Source organism: Colias philodice, chromosome 16, assembly GCF_061535455.1.
Source record: "Colias philodice isolate Cphi_HAF_F1 chromosome 16, ilColPhil1 Martin Lab GWU primary, whole genome shotgun sequence".
NCBI classification, from domain to species: Eukaryota; Metazoa; Arthropoda; class Insecta; order Lepidoptera; family Pieridae; genus Colias; species Colias philodice.
Window position 1 is genome coordinate 10,578,910 of NC_143101.1, and position 20,069 is coordinate 10,598,978.

Consider the following 20,069-nt stretch of genomic DNA (forward strand, 5'->3'; position numbering starts at 1 on the left):
AACGTGTATAGATTTCTTTTCTTTTATTTTTTTACGTTTTTTTGTTTAGCTTGCAAAATAGTTTAAAATAATTATTTTATCTAAACTAACACTGGATCAGTAGTTAAAATGTGCAGACCAAAATGACTGTTTGAATTGAATTGATGTGAAGATGATATGGAAGAACTTCTATATTTAATATATCAAAGTAAATCATGCTTCAAAATGTGTCTGGTACATTCACTTCACAAAATCGCAATTAAGGTCCGAATCACGCGTTCCCAATTACCATACACACGATTCTGAAAATGGCCGGCGGCTGTTCGAACTACGGGCTTTCATTAATTACGCTCAGCTGATCGAAGCGTATGCGACTAATTGTCACACGCCTCTCTGAGCGAGGCTGCAGGCTCGAAGCATGAATTAGCTACGACAAACTAACAATAATTCACCATTTAATTCATGTAAGCGACATTCGCCTTTTCATAATTATTATAATTGAAAACAACAAATTATAATCGTGCAACTGCTTTCCGAACCGGCAGTAAATTATTATTTTTCTATATTTTAACTCTTCAAAAGCGATTCTAATCGAAATCTAATTGAATAAATAAATATTTGAGTTTGTATAAAACACGTTTACAAACACAAATATTTGACAAAAAGTTTATATTAGTACGTAAAGCGTATGCGAAACGAGGGGGTAGATAAACGCGCCAAAGCCTATTTATACATTTCGCCGAGGCGTTGGGGTGAAGGGCAAAGGTCGAAAGTCTTTTCTCCCACACTGAAAGCGTCACAACGTTCATAACTTATAAATAGAATAGCCACTTTTTATCGTGAACATTTCTTGCGAAGTTGTGCAGCTTTATTAAATCGAGTCGGGTGAGAAGATATGGGCAGGAACAACAATACATAGTGAATTATTTGGCATTGTTTCACCGTATAGAATGGCAGACATTGTCAGCCGGCTAACCGCGGCTGGCTCATGCTATTGATTCCGATATGGTGCTCAGACCGCCGCGCCGCGCCGGCGGACTGCTTAATAGATTGTCTTTGTTTATCTTGCCAGGATTGGGAAGGAATTATTGCGTCGGGAATTGTCGTAGTAGGTATATAATAGCGATATTAGAAAACAATAACAACTTTAAGGCAATAAAAAGTATGACCTCGTCTTATTCATTCGTTATTGGAGTTTTGCATTAATGTCGTATTTATTGAACTTGACGAACTAGATTATCCTGTTTGAATTCCAAAAATTCAATAGTTTATTTTCCTTAATACTGGCTCCAAGTACCAATTCAAAGTTGAAGACATCAAAACAACAAAATTTATTACGGCAATATTTATAAAATCTAACAACAACACGTATGTCATAATATAAGTCAGAATAGATATTACAAAAGTATTACGTCTAATATCATAAGAAACTTCAATATAATTGCTGATAAGTGATAAGATTAAAAATAAACTTTATCCTACTGAGCTTGCGTTAAATTATAATTATGAAAGTAGAGACAACGTGTGAATGTCACATAGAGCTATTACGCACTGTCGACCAGTCGCCGGCGACTGGACCACAGTATTACCATCCTACAGTATGGCGACGAATGTACTTGTGCAGAGAAACGGAGGGGAACTGGCGGGGGGTCGGGCGACGCGGGCCGCTTAATGCAATCACGCTGAGTTTGCATTAACTATCGCGAAAGGACGACGCAGTCGTATTTTTTGTGTAATAATTTTATTATACATAGGTACTTACATATTCTATTATGACGCGCAAAAACTGTTCCGTTTACGGATGTAAATCTACATTGAAATCCCAGAAGGAAACAATATTTCAGAAAGATTGTATTAATTGTATCTGTTGAATTAAAATCAAAGCTATGTATATGTTGTCCTCATTATTTTCTAATCAGATTGTACATCCCAATTAGAGGTCCGCGCCACGCCGGCGTGCCGCCGCCGAGAGACCCCGGCGCGCCGCCGCCGCCGCCGGGTCACAGAAAAATTGGCGCCGAGTTCAAATTTTGCGCGCGAACCATGTGTCACGCACGCGTTGTTGTCTACAACACGGCAACGTCGCATCGATATAGTAGACAATGTCTACTATATCGATGCCAGATGTTTTACTCCAAAAGCTAGCCAAAAAACACTCCAATAGATATATTGATGAGTATGACGACGTCGCTCAAGATTGTTGGAGATATTTGGCTACGGCTAACCCTTCAGATTTAGGAGATGTAGAGAACAACATTATTAAGTTCTGGGAACAAAAAAAAGTTGTTTTTCCTTGGCTTGCCGGATTAGCGCGATCGCTTCTATCTATCTCAGCTACAAGCACGCACAAATGAAAGGGTTTTTTCTGTAGCTGGGCTTGTCTTAACTGCGAAGAGATCGCGTCTAAATCCTGCAAAAGTTAACAAAATTATTTTTATCCATGATAATAATTATAAACATGATTTGTTACAAATCAGTAACATTCATTGCTATGCAGACGACAGTACGGGGGATGCTCTTTATCCCGGCCGTGCAAACACCTCAAAGGAAAGCCTCAATGAGAGTCGAAACAAACTTGTGTCTGAAGTCGAGTCTTCTCTCCAAGAAGTCTCGGATTGAATTTTGTTCTCATCTCTGGGCCGGAGCCCCACAGTATCAACTCCTTCCTCTTGACCGCATCCAACGTCGAACAGCTCGAATTGTCGATGACCGTAGGCTTTCCGATAGGCTCGATCCACTGTCAGTGCGAAGAGACGTTGCGTCTCTCTGTATACTGTACATAATCTACTATGGGGAGTGCCCTGAGGAATTGTTCCACCTTTTACCAGCCGCACATTTCCACCACCGGACCACACGCCGTAAAAACCAGTTCCATCCGCACCATTGTCCGCTTCACCCGCAACTTCCTTCCGCCTACGGTGAAACTATGGAACGATTTGCCACCTGCGGTGTTCCCGAACAACTACGACATTGGGGCCTTCAAGAAAAGAGCTTATTTGTCCATAAAAGGCCGGCAAAGCACCTGGAACACTTAGAAGTGTTACAGGTGTTTATGGGCGGTGGTGACCACTTAACATCAGGTGGCCCATCTGCTCCTTTGCTTGCTCTGACATAACATTGCCAATAAAATTATTGGCAATGTTTATAATTATCATGTTCATCACTAAATAGTTAAGCTACTTGATTTTAATAAAAATATTTTTTTTTATTAAACTTAAAGAGAGATTTTTCTACTGCCCGCCCACCCCCTAATAACTTTAAAAATAACTAGCCCACGCCGGCGACGCCGCGCCGCGCCGGGTGCCGCACCCGGCGCGCCGCCGCTGGGCTTTTGGACTGCGGCGCGGACCTCTAATCCCAATGCGAATGCATTACTTAGTTAAATGGTATAATATACAATTAAGAACATCCAAAAATAAAGTGTCCACGTAAATAATATTTAGCAGTGCAATATCTGTAATTATATATTTATGAACAAATAATTACATCAGATTTAATAATCGCAATTATTTTGAATGTACATATGAATAAATGATTTCATCATAATATTAATAATCAAAATTGTTTTATTTCCCATTTGTTGCAACCCTAGCGTATTTTCGTGTGGCAGCGTAAGTACCTACGCTGGCGGCGGCATCGCGCGACATCAAAGGCGATTCCTTACTGTAGGATGGTAATACTGTGACTGGACTTACTCCTGGACGACTGACGACTAAGTGCGCAAGCCCCTATTTAAACTATAGTAAGTCACAGTCGCCGGCGACTGAGTCGCCAGCGACTGGTCGACAGTGCGTAATAGCTCATAATAGACACGAAACAACCTGTATCAACTGTTTCCAGACTAGCATTACGTCGTTGTACTCTATAACCATGACCTAAGTTAGGTGAAGTAATATTGATATAAGTATATAGATACAAAACGTAACTATACGTAACTTATATTACTTCACCCTATGGTTTAAACTTCCATGCCCTATTTCCATTAGATCCAAGCACATATACGTATGTGATTGGTGCTTATTAAACAAATAATGTGTAAAATATATAAGATACGTTTCCAAATTCATAGACATTACATGGAAAACATTGCCATGCCCATAACAATTGTAAACTGGACCAAACTGAACACTACACGAAATACCAGAAGTAAAGCAAACTTCCTACAACGAAAGCATGTTACATGATCGAATTGTTACATAGCACACTGCCAGTTTACACTGGACAGTATTGTTCCAATTCCCAGTGATATTCGACATAAACTAGATTCGCAAATGGGCCAGACGAGCCAGACCACGCCTGCGTCCTACGCCGCGATAGGTCAAGTGGCCAATTTGCAAAGTTCCTTGATGCGAAAGTTATTCAGCGATAACTTTACGTAGTTTTAAGAAGTGAATATGTGAATTTCATTTGCTCCATAATTTCAATTAATATTGCTAATATATTGAATTTTCATAATACGTATTTTCTGATGAGTGTATAGTAATTAAGGAGAACCTTAATGTGGTTATCATGTAAAAGTTAGTCAGAGTGGAAAAAACACATGACATTCTTTAAAAATAAATAAGTATTTTTTGATGAATATTGCGTCATTTATTCAACGTTCGTATTTAAGTTTAGTTCTGTCCAGTCATTTTTATTGTTGTTTATTAAATTAGATAACCAGGCATACAATCTAACGTTGTAAATAAATTCAACGATATTAGCGGACATAAATACAACTTCGAATGTATAAATAGGTCGCAGCTGAACAACATTCGTGTTTATTTTTCTTTTAATATGTTTTCTAAATATTAAATTATAACAATAATATTTTGACATAGTGATTCAAAATTTAAGGTAAATAGCCTGTGTAGCACTCACTTCTAGAGGAACTGTATCTATATGAACTTAAGTTCAATTAAGGTTTGCAATTTTCATTACTTTCTACAAATTAGCCTTTTTAAACCTACTTTAATTTTCAAGTAACCGCGGAAATACACTAAAACATTACCATCTGAAGTTTCATACCCAAACCCCATAGGGTCCTAAATATTATTCTCGTGTATTTACGACTTTAGCGCAAGTCACCTGACCATCATTACCACCAAGCAAACAAACTGATGAGCATAAACAATCCATACTATACAGGGTGTAATCGTTAAGTGTGCACAGGCGATTTTTCCGTAAGTATTACAGATAACAAAAAACTTTAAACTGATATCGAAAGTACTTAACCTAATGAGTAAAATGGCCGTAATAAATTTTTAAAAATAAATCGAGAAATATCAAAAAAATTATCTTTAAACCCTCCCATACATTAAGTATGAAATATGAATATCCCATATACATTTAATATGAAAGATTTTAGCTTTCTTTTTCTTTTTTGGTTTTCTGCTTTAATTACTTCGCAAATTTGAAGTGGCATTTTCCACGCTTTTTCCGGACATTTTCACGCATTTTCCGATCATTTCCCAGGCATTTTCCGTTTATTTTCCGGACATTTTCACGATATTTTCCAGGGATTTTCCACGGTTTTTCCGGAAATTTTCACGCATTTTCCGGATATTTTCCGGGAATTTTCCGGTCATTTTCCACGCTTTTTCCGGATATTTCCACGCATATTCCGGATATTTTCCAGACATTTCCCTGGCATTTTCCGGACATTTTCACGCATTTTCCGGATATTTTCCGGGAATTTTCCGAGCATTTTCCGGGCATTTTCCACGCTTTTTCCGGATATTTCCACGCATTTTCCGGATATTTTCCAGACATTTCCCTGGCATTTTCCGGTTATTTTCCGGGATTTTCCAGGCATTTTCCGGGAATTTCCCAGGCATTTTCCGGGGATTTTCCGAGCATTTCCCGGGCATTTTCCGGATGTTTCCCAGACATTTTCCGGACATTTCCCTGACATTTTCCGGGGATTTTCCACGCATTTCCCAGACATTTTCCGGACATTCCTCAGGCATTTTCCGGGGATTTTCCAGGCATTTTCCGGGGATTTTCCACGCATTTCCCAGACATTTTCCGGACATTTCTCAGGCATTTTCCGGGGATTTTCCAGGCATTTTCCGGATATTTTCCGGACATTTTCCAGGGATTTTCCACGGTTTTTCCGGAAATTTTCACGCATTTTCCGGATATTTAACGGGAATTTTCCGAGCATTTTCCGATCATTTTCTACGCTTTTTCCGGATATTTCCACGCATTTTCCGGATATTTTCCAGACATTTCCCTGGAATTTTCCGGTTATTTTCCTGATATTTTCCAGACATTTCCCTGGCATTTTCCGGTTATTTTCCGGATGTTTCCCAGACATTTCCCTGACATTTTCCGGGGATTTTCCACGCATTTTCCGGATATTTTCCAGGGATTTTCCACGGTTTTTCCGGAAATTTCCACGCATTTTCCGAGCATTTCCCAGGCATTTTCCGGTTATTTTCCTGGAATTTCCCAGGCTTTTTCCGGGGATTTTCCGAGCATTTCCCGGGGAATTTTCCGGATGTTTTCCAGACATTTTCCGGACATTTCCCTGGCATTTTCCGGGGATTTTCCAGACATTTTCCGAGCATTTTCCAGACATTTACAGGCTATGTCAGGGAAATGTCCGGAAAATGCCTGGAAAATTCCCGGAAAATATCCGGAAAATGCGTGAAAATATCCGGAAAAACGTGGAAAATGTCACTTCAAATTTGCGAAGTAATTAAAGCAGAAAACCAAAAAAAGAAAAGGAAAGATAAAATCTTTCATATTAAATGTAGGTATATGGGATATTCATATTTCATACTTAATGTATGGGAGGGTTTAAAGATAATTTTCTTGATATTTCTCGATTTATTTTTAAAAATTTATTACCGCCATTTTACTCATTAGGTTAAGTACTTTCGAGTTTCGATATCAGTTTAAAGTTTTTTGTTATCTGTAATACTTACGGAAAAATCGCCTGTGCACACTTAACGATTACACCCTGTATATATTATACATGTATATATTTATACTTTATTGTAATAATAATGCGAAAGTAACTCTGTCTGTCTGTCTGTTACTCAATCACGCCTTAACTACTGAACCAATTTGCATGAAATTTGGTATAGAGATATTTTGATATCCGAGAAAGGACATAGGCTACTTTTTATCCCGGGAAATAGGATAGGTTTTATCCCGGAAATCCCACGGGAAAAGGGAACTATGCTGGTTTTTCTTTGACTGCGCGGGCGAAGCTGCGGGTGGAAAGCTAGTAATGTAAAAAATCGTCAACACAACGTAACTAATGTCAAGGCCGCTAGATCGGAACCGTGCCAACTACGTGCTGAGACTGTACAAGACACTATCATTCACTACGATACTAATGCAAGCTGACTCATTGACCACCGCTATCCTATAATAATGAGTTCGAATAGGTCACCAATACAACATTCGATCTTCAAAAACGGCACACGAACGCACACACGATTAGAGGTCAAAGTGAGATGGCAAGATTCAACTATCGTGAGCGAAATATAGACAAATGAAGTGATTTCTGTCTATATGTATAGCCATGTTTCTTCGTTTTGGAGCACTTTTAGCCTATTTACACGAGTCTTTTTGTAATATCATTGATTGATATAGTAAACGAATACGAACAGTAGAGAAACGTTCGAAACGTACATATTATACATACACAAGACTCTCAAACCCTTGCCAACCGAGCGGCCCGATCGGGCCACGACACAATGGATTTTCTATTGAATGATTTTCGATTCCGGGGGCTGAGGCATTAAGCGAGCGAAGTTATGTATACTGTGGTATAAATAATTAAAGCCGCAGCAAACAATGATGGTTGAGCGACAAATCAGTAGACTATACATGGTCCCCAATAAAACCACATGCCATAAAGGTTGACATAACAATGCTGTATTAATAAATCTCAGCGACCACAAATAAATCTTCTTTTACGCTTTTTGCTTCATCAAACATAACTCAAAAGAAAATTCTATTAGAACTTAGATGGATGGAAAATGAATTCAAAATCAATTCTTTTACAATCGGAGCATGGTCAGTAATCGTGGCATCTATAATTCAATGCCCGGTGGCCGGACCCCGCTCTATTTCTGTCACTATTTGATTCTTACTTTCAAATCATCACCAATCCCTATTTCTTGAATATCATTATGTATAATAGTGTATATGTAAGCCTTGAAGTTTATTATCCTTTAACGTATCGATGGCAAAGAAAGCTATAATTTAAACGAGATTTTGTTCTACCAAAATATTGTTTTCACGACATATGGGAGCAACGTGATACTTTATTTAGAGTTATATTCAAACAATACCAATATTAAAGTAATAATAATTCATTTTTCAAAAATAATTAACAAGTAACCACGAAAGGTTATTTCGCCTGAAACGAAGCTTATCACTGTATCAAACGATTATCGTGAAGGTCAAAGAATCGGTCTGACTTCAAACTTTTGCTTGACCTTTCTGTATTTCGTGCTATTGCAATTATACAATTTATATAAACAATGAATATTAATTATGATATTACTTTTTCAATTCTTTTCTCAACCGATATAATATATTCTTTTGTTTATTTTCTAAAAGTAGACGGTTGAATTCGTAGTATTTAACGGCTTTGTAATGGAAATATTTTAATCCGTATGTGAAAAATTGATTTATGTATGTAAAAGAATAATTTACTAAGAAAACAGATATCACTACATAGTATAAAACAAAGTCGCATTCTCTGTCCCTATTTCCCTATGTCCCTATGTCCCTTTGTACGCTTAAATCTTTGAAACTACACAACGGATTTTGATGCGGTTTTTTTTAATAGATAGAGTGATTCAAGAGGAAGGTTTATATGTATAATAACATCCATTAAATAGTGGAGAAGTACTGTTATTTTTGAGGTTTCTAATGTGATGTCGTAAATAATTACATTTTTTCCGCTTACATTGCAAACGCAGGCTGAACCCTACGAGTTTTATCAAAATAATGTACTAAGTATTGTACACATTGAAAAGGTCTACAGAAAAGTCCGCGATGGCATATGTCTATCTCTTATGGATTACCCACAATAACTTTTTTTTGTCATTTACTTTTTACGTCAAATAATGGCTAATTTTCGAAGCGATTTAAACCAATACAGCATTAATCCATAACCAATTAAATACCTTGAATACATTGTTCATTTAATATAGATCTATATGGCCCTTTACTCCGTATGATTTAAGTGAATATTTTCGAAGATATTACAGATTTAAAAATTGCGGGACGTACCGTTTGCAGCGGTACCGGCCGGCCGGCCGGGCCGCTATGTTTTTATATACAACGTTAAAAGTTTTTCTGTAGTGTATTTAGTATCAGCGTTGCACCCGTGCGAAGCCGGGGCGGGTCGCTAGTAATATATAAAATTTACACTAAAAATACGCATAACTAGGTATGTTTCGGGGGAAAATTTTCTTTCCCGCCTCATTCTTATCATATTATTATAACATAAACGTTCAAATAATATTAGCTTATAATGTACAAATATGCATTATACTTACCTTCTCACCTCTTTGGTTTACCTACAATACAGAATTCACTACACTTTATATTGATTTTATATTACCTATCTAAATATTTAGATAGGTATGAATTGGCGCCAAAACGAGATCCCTAACAAAGAATGTTCATATTAATTAGACTACGATATTCTAAATTTAAAAAAGAATTCTTTTTTTTTCGCACATTGTCAATGGCCAGATACGAATCAATGCAGCTGCTAATGAACAGTTTTTTTTTTGTTTTGTTAAGTATAACTTTTATATTGATTCATAAGAACAGGGTTTTGTTTCTAACCGGCGACGCGACGTTCCCAAAAACGAGAGAAGTTCGCAATTCTATTTTTTTTTGCATTTGTAACTCGATTTAATTAAATCGATTAACTCACAACGTCCGTCGGTGATCTTTTTTGTAAAAAAATCTTTATTAAAGGGTCATTTTGAAATGACTACACATTTATCGGTCATTCAACGACAGTAATTGTGATTAATTAGGTAATTATGTGCATATTATGTGATTAACGATGCGACTTTATTGATTAATCACAATTAAACGTGATAAAAAAGCAAAACAATTGAGACCTTTAATTTCAAACGACCTGCAGGTTCATTGAACGTGAAATGTATAGAAAAGTGGCAAACAAACTGACCCGTACATTTGCTGATAGGGTTGCCAACCCACTCTATTAAAGCTACATTAAAATTAACTATCATTATTCACCTAATAAATGAAAATAATAATATAAAAATTGTATGACTCAAAAATAGATCAATAGGGCCATCACAATTCACAGTTGATATTACTTTGTAGAGAATGTAGACAATAGAAAAATGATAGACAATAGTGCATAAACAATTAACAAAGTAATGTTTTTTTTTTTTTTTTTTTTACATTAGGATAGGTAGACATTTGACCACAGTCCCACCTGATGGAAAGCGGTGACGCGGTCTATGGTGGTAAATCATGTCTACCTAGAAAATGCCTATTTATTCGCCTCTTGAAGGAACCCATATTGTACTTCTCTGGAAAGACAGACGCTGGCAGGGAGTTCCACTCCTTGGCGGTTCGCATTAAGAATGACTACGCAAAGCGAGAAGTGCGAGCAGTCGGCATTTCCACCAAGTAAGGATGGTAGCCTGCAGTGCGCCTGGATGTCCGTTGAAAAAAAGGGGAAGCAGGGATGATGATGATGATGATGTTAAATAAAAAAGTCTCTTCACACACACACACACATTGTTTTCCACTTTTTGTTATGGTGCTAATTTTAATATGTAGATACAATGTACATCAAAACTGTTTTACTATCATTAAAAATAATGGTAAAAAATATTTTGCAAATAAGCCTTATCTGAATGAATATTTATTTAAGTACTTATAGAGATATTTTTATTTTCTTTCTCATTAAAATTTTGTGATATTGAAACAACGTGCGTGTCGCAAGTGTTTCAATATCACAAAACCTTACCTTGCACGTGATCTTGATTCTCAATAAACAAAAGTAATCACAAAGTAATAAAAACAGCTTTCTAGGACTCGTTATAAAGGTAATTTATGTATTTTATTTTGAAGTAATATTTAATACATAAAGAATATTAAAAAAAACTCAGTGTGTTGTCTTTTGGTTGGTAATGTATGGTTTTCCTTACCGATAATATGCAATAATTCCTTTATGACAGTGCATATTTGTCGAATATAATATGTTCTATGAACGCTTCTACGCGCCATTAGATCTAGAAGAGCTAATACAACAAAGGGAAATACTAATTGTATTGAATCAAAAGCAAGACATTATCAGTTGACGCCCCTACTGGCCACACTCACCACTCTCTACAGACATTGAACCGGGAAGGAAACTCCGCTTTTACGTAATTTGATATATTGTGACATTTGATACATAAATTGCTTTTTTCATTTTTTGTTCGTGGAAAATCCATAGGAATAAATTTTTACGCAAAAATAAGTTACTGTGGTTTTATGAAACCACGGTAAAAGTGAAACTGTTCGAACGGTTCCGAACACTGCATGATATGAGTATAAAAAAATTTATCAAGCTCACAGCTTTTTACCGAAAACCATTGTTTCATTACATGATAAATTTTTGAGATTACTTAAGTACACATAATAAAAATGACATATCTACCGACGTAGTTCATGTAAACAGTAAACTACAAGATTTCAACGGGTATTTCTTTTTTATTTCTCATCAATTAAACAATGTTAAAAAAAATCATTCACATTCTGAGAACTCAAATACTTAACCTTCTAACAACTTAATCACTTGATAAAACAAAAAATATAACAATGACGTTTAAGTTGTTAACTTTTTGTACGAATGATTCACTCTACTAATAAAAATGTTTAGGCTATTATTCGATCAATGAAAAATTATAATTTAAAGCCGTTTTATGACGCATATATACAAGACAATAAAGTCCGAAACCTGTAACAGGAAAGTCACGTGTTTACGAATCAAAAACACTTTAGGACAAAAAAGACAATATTTCTCAAGTGATCAAGTCTCAGTGCTTTAAAACCGCACGTCACCTCGCCCTTGTCTTAGTGACAAACACACATCGTGATGTATTTTTCAAGCTCTGTTCTTTTATACTTTTGTTGTATTTTATAGACAACACACTTTATTTGAAGTTAATCAAGTTCTTTCTCAATAATTATATTTCGTCACACAACATTTAATTGTATTTTTTTTGTGTGGTGTCTCTCAATGTTAGCCAGTTTAATTGTAATAACAACAATGAACCACAATAGAGAGTTTGCCGATTGAACCGAGAACTAAATAAACCAGGAACTTTCAAAAGTTCATATTTTAAACACCTAAAATCCAATTTCCAACTATGTATAAAACCTAAACAATGACACAAAACATCACTTTACATCAAAACAACTGACCACGCTACAGCCTGCACGTGCGATCATCGCGTGCCAACCCGCGGGTCGCGTGACACCGTGAGACGAGACCAATAATTAACACCGGCTATAGCAATATAATCGCGAATCTATATAATAGATAATAATTAATACATAATTATTATTGTTATAAAAAAAAACTAAACCGCCTTCAAATTGTCAGAAATGGACAAAATTTAAATGGGACCACACGGGAGGCACCAGTTTTCAAATAAAAAAAGAATTAATCGGAATCGAAACCCAGTCGAAAGTTTTAAGTAACAAACCCAGTCGTAGGTAACAAACCCAAACAAAAAATGCAGACTTATTGATAATCTCCTGCTTTTTTTGAAGTTGGTTGCAAATAACATTGATTTAATTGCTTTAGTTACTTGCATATCATAAGACAACGTATAATAAGTAATTGTTCTTGGAATTGTAATTCTTAAGTAACTTAAGTAATTAGTTATATGATTTAAACAGGATCTTTAAAAGATTGATAGTGCTAGATAGATGGTATTAAATTAAATGTTAAGAGAAGGTAATAAGTAATAACATACGATCTGCCGACACCACTTAGTGGCACAAGGGCAAGGCAAGATGATACTGATTGACTCGCCTCTTAAGTTGCGCTTGTTATTAGTTGTCCCGGTAATGTTATATTCACGAAAAAAAAATATCGTGATTCCTTTTGATGTAAAAAAGTCTCGGTATAAATAATTACAGGAATTTATGTTAAAAAATTGGTCAGGAGGAGAAAAATATTTCGAATGCAAATAACCGATTAACTTTTGGTCATCATTGAACATTTAAAACACCTATAATTTTGATAGATGCAAGCGTTCAATCATCCAAAAAAATTAGCTGAATAACAAGACAAGGACAGTTTACACATACCACATACAACATTGATCGATCATCGAACAAAATTAGCCAAATAAGAGAAAGCAAAAGCGTCGAGACTCATCTCGAAGACAGCGTTTACTATTGGCCTATTGCGCAATAACTTTCCCTTACATAACGCTCATATCGTATAAGTAAACAAAACTTTATATACCTAGCAAAGTAGGTACATATTTACGTTGAAAAATTCCGAGCGTACATGTAAACATTTATTAAAAAAAATCTCCTAAATACCACTTGATTACGTTTATCTTCGCTTTGTTTTTGTTTCGATTCGTTCTCGATTGTTATTGTTTATTTTTCAATTGTTATTAAGTTAAGTATATGTCTTCATTTAATTTAATTTCAATGTTTTAGGACTATAATTTACAAGTAACTTTACTATTTAATACCTTTAATAGTACAATCTGTTTCAAATAGATGATTATTATCTATACTATGATATAATATGTTTTATAATCCACACATTTATTGGTGACATATTGGAACCCATTCATTACTACCAAATTGATATAATTGTAATGTAACACGATTAAATTAAATTCAATAATACGCGCTTTTCTTATCATACATACAGCGTAAAAACAATATTTTTGCCACGACCTAAAATACCGCGGCAATAAATTGTCATTACGCTACGTGCAGGTCCACACTGCGAGCCTAGCGCGGTTGCGACGGCGGGCGCGAAATATCAAACGTATGAAACGCGCCTTTGCGTCCACATTGAAATGACTATGGCGGAAGCCTAGTGCGACGGTAATGAGCGAGCCAGCGCGCGTAGTTTTCAAACTCTCCTATCCGCGCGTTCTGGCCACACTACGGGCCTAGTCAGCAAGCGACCCAATGCGCGGACGGCGGGGGTATCAAACCAGTTCGGTCTTGTCGCTCGACTTCTATATTATATCCTTTATTGTTTTTCGTAAAATAGCGGTAAATACTTAATTGTTGAAGTGAAACTTCTTTATTTATAAGTGCGATTCAATCTAAAACACTTATATACACCACAGTAATTTTGTAGGGTATAATCTCAATTCTTCATATAAGATTCACCCGTTATTCCTCTGTTTTATTTATTTCGTGTACAACTTCTTTAATGATCTCATCTCAAAATTGGACTGTCCAGTAAAAATAGCAAATCGTCCAAAGTTTGCAACACCCGAAAAACGTCGAACCGCTACTTAGCTCGCGCGTCGGTGTGGCCACCGCGAGCGCCCGCTCGTCGCGCCCGCCTTAGGCCGCCGCCACCGCGCATTCAGTGTGGACGCACACTACGATGTTTGAAAACAAACATGCGTGACCTCGATGATTGGATCAGATACACACATGTCTGGATGGAATATGAACATAAACAATTGAATTTTATAAATGAAAATATTCAGCGGAATAATCACTTGCTAGTTTAAGTTTTTTAACGGGCAGTCCACGAGACTGGAGTTACCCTTAAGTTAAACTTACGTGCTGTAATGAATTACAACAACAACGACATTGAGGCCTTCAAGAAAATAGCTTATTTGTCCATAAAAGGCCGGCAAAGCTCCTGCAACACTTCTAGTGTTACAAGTGTCTATGGGCGGTGGTGACCACTTAACATCAGCCCACCTTCCCCTTTGCTTGCTCTGTCATAAAAAAAAATTAAGACAATTTTTAATTGAAGTTATAAATTCATTCGTTCAACATACACTTTATTTAAGCCAATTTAAAATTGTTAACAGCTCAATTTAGGACACCTGCCTACAAAATCCATTGATATACCTACGTGAAGATAATTACCTAAACTCAAGCCCAAATAAATTCTACCCCTTTAATTTATCAATGAAGGTTATAGCCGAAACAAAGACCTCGGTTAAAACTTAAAACTGCACAACTCGAGGTTATCAAAAAACGCCTAAATATAGGCTCTACCTTCATGGTATAACATAATATGTAGAAACTAGTATTCAAAAACATTTCAGGGACATTGATAATAATTTTGTCAGATTATATTGTAATTTATGTTATTTTGCCAATTACATAGTGGCATACATATTTATATGAATATAATAAGCGAATCTTTGTTCTCAATAATGAAGTTGCCTTATTCAAATTCATACGAAATGACATTCCTAAGGGATCAAGAGACTATCGTCAACGGAGACATTGGTTCATTTTTTAAGTTGACGTAGGAGAAGTTTATTTAAATAGCTGTAAATATTATAATATCATAAATTAATAACTTAATAAGAGTTATATCAGCACTTGTGCGCTATCAGCGACATATCGCGTCATCACCTCTTATTTAACATATAAAATAATCAATAATCCGTAGTTCGAAATCCACAAATGCAAGGATATTTTTTCGAACTTGTAGATTATATCAGACTTAACTCATGATATAGAAGGAAGCTGAAATAGCTGATTAATTAGTAAAGCTGTGTAAACAACGATTCGTCATTTCATTTCAGTTATCGAGCTTAGAAAACCTATGTTTTTATATAGTTTTCACAAGCAGACCCACGTCAAAATCTAAATAATAAAAAATGCACCACTTCATTTGTAGGACAAAACTGTGCAAATCTCCATACCGCTACTCATTATCAAGTTTCGGCAATTAGGATGAACATTCCCCTGTACCGTTATGTACACTGCACTGTGCACATATTGTCTTGGTCGATATTTTCGCTTTCTCCGCCACAGTTACCAAACAAGAAAGAATCATTTGAAAGTTTATTAAGCACAATTTAAAACGGCGCTTGTTCCTTGGTGCTTTATCACACTTTCAATATTTTTCTCTCATCTTATGTACATTTAACATTGCTACGCTCTACCCAATAATATTCAGAAAATTGACGATTTAACTGTTTATCAATACTGAATCGTCCTTTGAACAGGCCAACTAATTATATTGAATTAGCATACACGAAAAATGTCACCGACTCCAGATATTTCGGTATTATTCAACTCGGTTATATAAGTTAAGTCGATAACATATTCAAGTTCATGACTATTTGACCATGCAGCGAACCTCGCCGTTACCTTGTAAACCAGTTTACCAAAATTAATTTTATTAAGCGCCAAAATAGCTAATGGAAAACATTTGCTTTCATAATGTTGCGATAAAAAATCTTTGTATTTATATAAATGTATTTTTCGATAAATTATGAAGGCTAGATTCGTCGTATTTCGTAACATTAAAACAATAAAAAATATCGTGAATCATAAATGATTGTAGATAAATCAAATTTAAGAATTTGAAAGCTTTTACAGAGATGCATCAAGATATTGTAGATATCCAGGTAGACGTAACATCTTCATTTAGTTGAGGTTTAAGGTTTTATGGGTACTTAAATATTTTTAAATTAATTTCTTTGGTTATTTTCTTTCATTCATTACAAATGGCAATTAAAAAAATATATATAAATAAGTATATTATTGTATATCCGGATCACGATGATATTAAGTATTTACGTGACTATAACATTTTTATAGTTGTTTTTGTTCAATGGATAGTAAAAATATATACTTTCATTGAGAATCAAGAAGAATTCAAGAGAATATAGTAGAAAATGTAATAAAACTTGTCTTTATGTAAAATAAAAAGATTAAGTAGAGATCTACCTTTACACTAGGTACATATTTCTAAATGAGTTTAGGATGTTGATTTGATGTAAGACTTACTAATATTATAAATGCAAAAGTAACTCTGTATGTTCTTCCTTCAGGTTCAATATTGAAGTCAATTAAGTCATAATTCAACTATTATTTTTATGAAGTCTGTACTAACAGCTGGTTCATACTTTAAATTTAAAATAATAAATACAATCCAGTATCCACTACACTACCACAAATGTAAGAGTCATTGACTAGCATAACTCAATAACCTACTTAAAATTTATATTAATTCTTCATGAATAATTAATCTGTATATCAATTTGTGCAAAGCAATTAAAATGAATAACTACATAACATAAATTTCAAATAATATTTAAGTAAAATTTAGACATGTAAATCGGCAAGAGTACAACATTAGGTGCTATTATGATCCATAAGCTAAACACTGCCATGTCATCAAAATGCATTCAGCAGAATAGGTGTGAATGAAGAAAAATCACCCATACATTTAAAGTCATTATTAAGCTGAAGAGCATGTTGTTTGAACACACAAATCTCAAGAACAAGGGATCTGATTTAAAAAAATCATTTCTCTGTTAGATAATAGATAGTCCATTCATTGAGGAAGGCTATCATCATCATCATGCTATGACCAATAGGAGCAGTGTAATACAAGTAAAACCATGGGGCACAGCTAGTTTATAATATTAGTATAGATACCTACTTGTATTGGTGAACCTTTGGATCAATGTATGTAAAATTTAGCAATAGCATCACTTGTTTGCGCAATATGTTAATAACATTATCATTTTAATTTAAAACTGATTCATTCACTACAGAACTTTCTAGTATTTATGTATTACACTTATAAGTAATTTAGGTATAAAATACTCTACCTAAGTATCATTTATTATGAAATTATTATGCATGGTTCCCTGCAAATATATACATTTTTCCAAATTAAGAATTTTTAAAAGGGGTTTCATGAAACAATTTTATGATACCTATCATTTTTCTAGTTCTTAAGATTAAAAAATGTATGCGTGTACTAGAGTACACACGTAAGAAGTGAAACTTCTTTATGACCTTAAAAATGTCACGAGTATGGCGTAACGCAAAAATGTCACGCGTATGGCGTAACGCAAAAATGTCACGCGTACGGCATAACGCAAAAATGTCACGCGTACGGCGTAACGCAAAAATGTTACACTAAATTTTTGTCCAACCCCGGTAAAGAAGTTTCACTTCAAAAAATTACATTACAAAATGAAATTAAATCTTTTATATATACAAAATATTTCATATATCCATGATTTGATTAAAAAATTCAAGTGGTGGAGGAAAGATGGTGGTATAATATTTTAAAATTATTATAATTTTCTGTTAAAATCCCACTCTGCTACAATGTGTCCAAGGTACAACTTGCTGTATGCTTTTTCATTACCAATTAAAAGTTAAAAAAAAAAAAAACAAAAAAATAAAAGATGAATGACCAAATGAAACCAATGAGAAACCTTGAGATTGGAAATGTTAAAAGCATATTTACACTTTTAATGCATGTTTTGTTCAATACAAATATTATTTCCTGTATTGCAAATTATATTTTGCATTTTAGCATAAGAATACAGATATGAATTTGGGTCACCTTGTTTTATAGACTAAAGATAGCATATCTGTTAATATCAATTGAAAGGTATGTACTGCAAAAAAAAAGAATCTACTTTAAATAAAAAATGAAAATGTATTTTTTGTATAGAAAATTTGATTAATTGGAAAATTTGTACATAATTTGGAAAATAAACATAGATTTGGAGTATGTCTTACATAATAATTATATTATGTACATTTTTATAATATTGTTAAAAAAATATACTACCCTTTACAAAAAATAATATTTAATTGATTTAATTGAAATATCCAAATTAAACAAAAATTTATGGACACTAAAGTAATGATTGAATTAATTAGTTGGTTATCACTTATCAGCAAGTTGAGAAATTCTAATATAAACATTTATAATGGGGATTAATCCCCATTTATCTATTTTTTACATAGAATTACATTGAAATTTGACTATCATATTTTATAGTTAGCAGTATAATATCAATGATTGGATCATGGATGCTATAGTACGCTACATTGTAGTAAATATTTTTTTTTTCTGTGAGCATAATATATTTACTCATTGTGAGTCTGCCAAGAAATGTAAACAAATATTTCAATTAAAAGGAAGATACAAGCACATTGGCATGTTTATCTTGTGCCAACAATGTTTTCAGTCGCTAACTATCACATGTTTGTAAACAATTATTGCTGTCTAAATGTGTTAATTACTCACCCACATACACAGTGGTTCTTGCATCATGAACGTCATCACTTCCACGGCATGCTCGGTGATATTCCTCGTCGCGTTGGCCTCCAGGGCAGCTGGCACTGCTTCCATCATCTTCACATCACTTTCGACAGTTTCCGCCTCCTGCCGCTGCAGGGTTGCATTCGCTCGCCAGTTAGGGTCACTAGTGACGTTAACCGCATAATATACAGCCACCGATAGTAGTAAAACACTTCCCGCCGAATAAACCTTGAGATTCGGCAAGGGCAACCTGTCTACGAGTGTCACAGGCATCTTGAACGTTCGACACTATGAAACTAAAGCACTAAATAAACGCTAATAGTACACTTCCCTCGATTTAAAAGCAATGACATTGGATACTGAATAGTATACAAACGAATTTTTAATCAAAATAATATATGCGCGATAATAACATCACATCATTGAAAATATAATAAACAACGGTCACGCTTGATTGCAATTGCTAGCGAGTTGGTAGTGGTGATGTCGTTTATATGTTTAAGTAGTAGGCGTTACTATAAGAATTTTTATAGAAATCCGTAGAAATCGAAAATAAGGTGAAATGACAGCTAATGACATTGATAGAAAATATTTGACGCATTGTCACAAAGGGTTGTTATAAGGAAAAAAAAACAAAAAATCCTTTTTTTTACATAAACAAAATTAAGTCGGCAGAGATTTAATTTCTATAGACTTTGAAATACTTTGTATAAAATTACAAAAATTATCAATTTTTATTTAAATACTCATTACTCATCAAATTGTTTGAGCTCAACCTGTAAATTGAAATGTAAAGGACATTTTGAAATCAATAACGAAATGACAGCTGACGTCT

The 20,069-nt window shown here is 34.6% G+C and overlaps 1 protein-coding gene across 2 annotated transcripts in view; it reads right to left on the reverse strand.

Moving 5' to 3' along the window:
- The window catches only part of LOC149481961 (E3 ubiquitin-protein ligase AMFR-like), a 46,818-nt gene extending 27,027 nt beyond the window's left edge, over positions 1-19,791 (reverse strand). For both annotated transcript variants that reach the window (XM_089705120.1, XM_089705119.1), the window contains exon 1: positions 19,220-19,791. In XM_089705120.1, the coding sequence (XP_089561246.1) occupies positions 19,220-19,507 (288 nt within the window). In that variant the 5' untranslated portion in view covers positions 19,508-19,791. The remainder of the gene's footprint in view (positions 1-19,219) is intronic.
- Between the last annotated feature and the right edge of the window lie 278 nt (positions 19,792-20,069).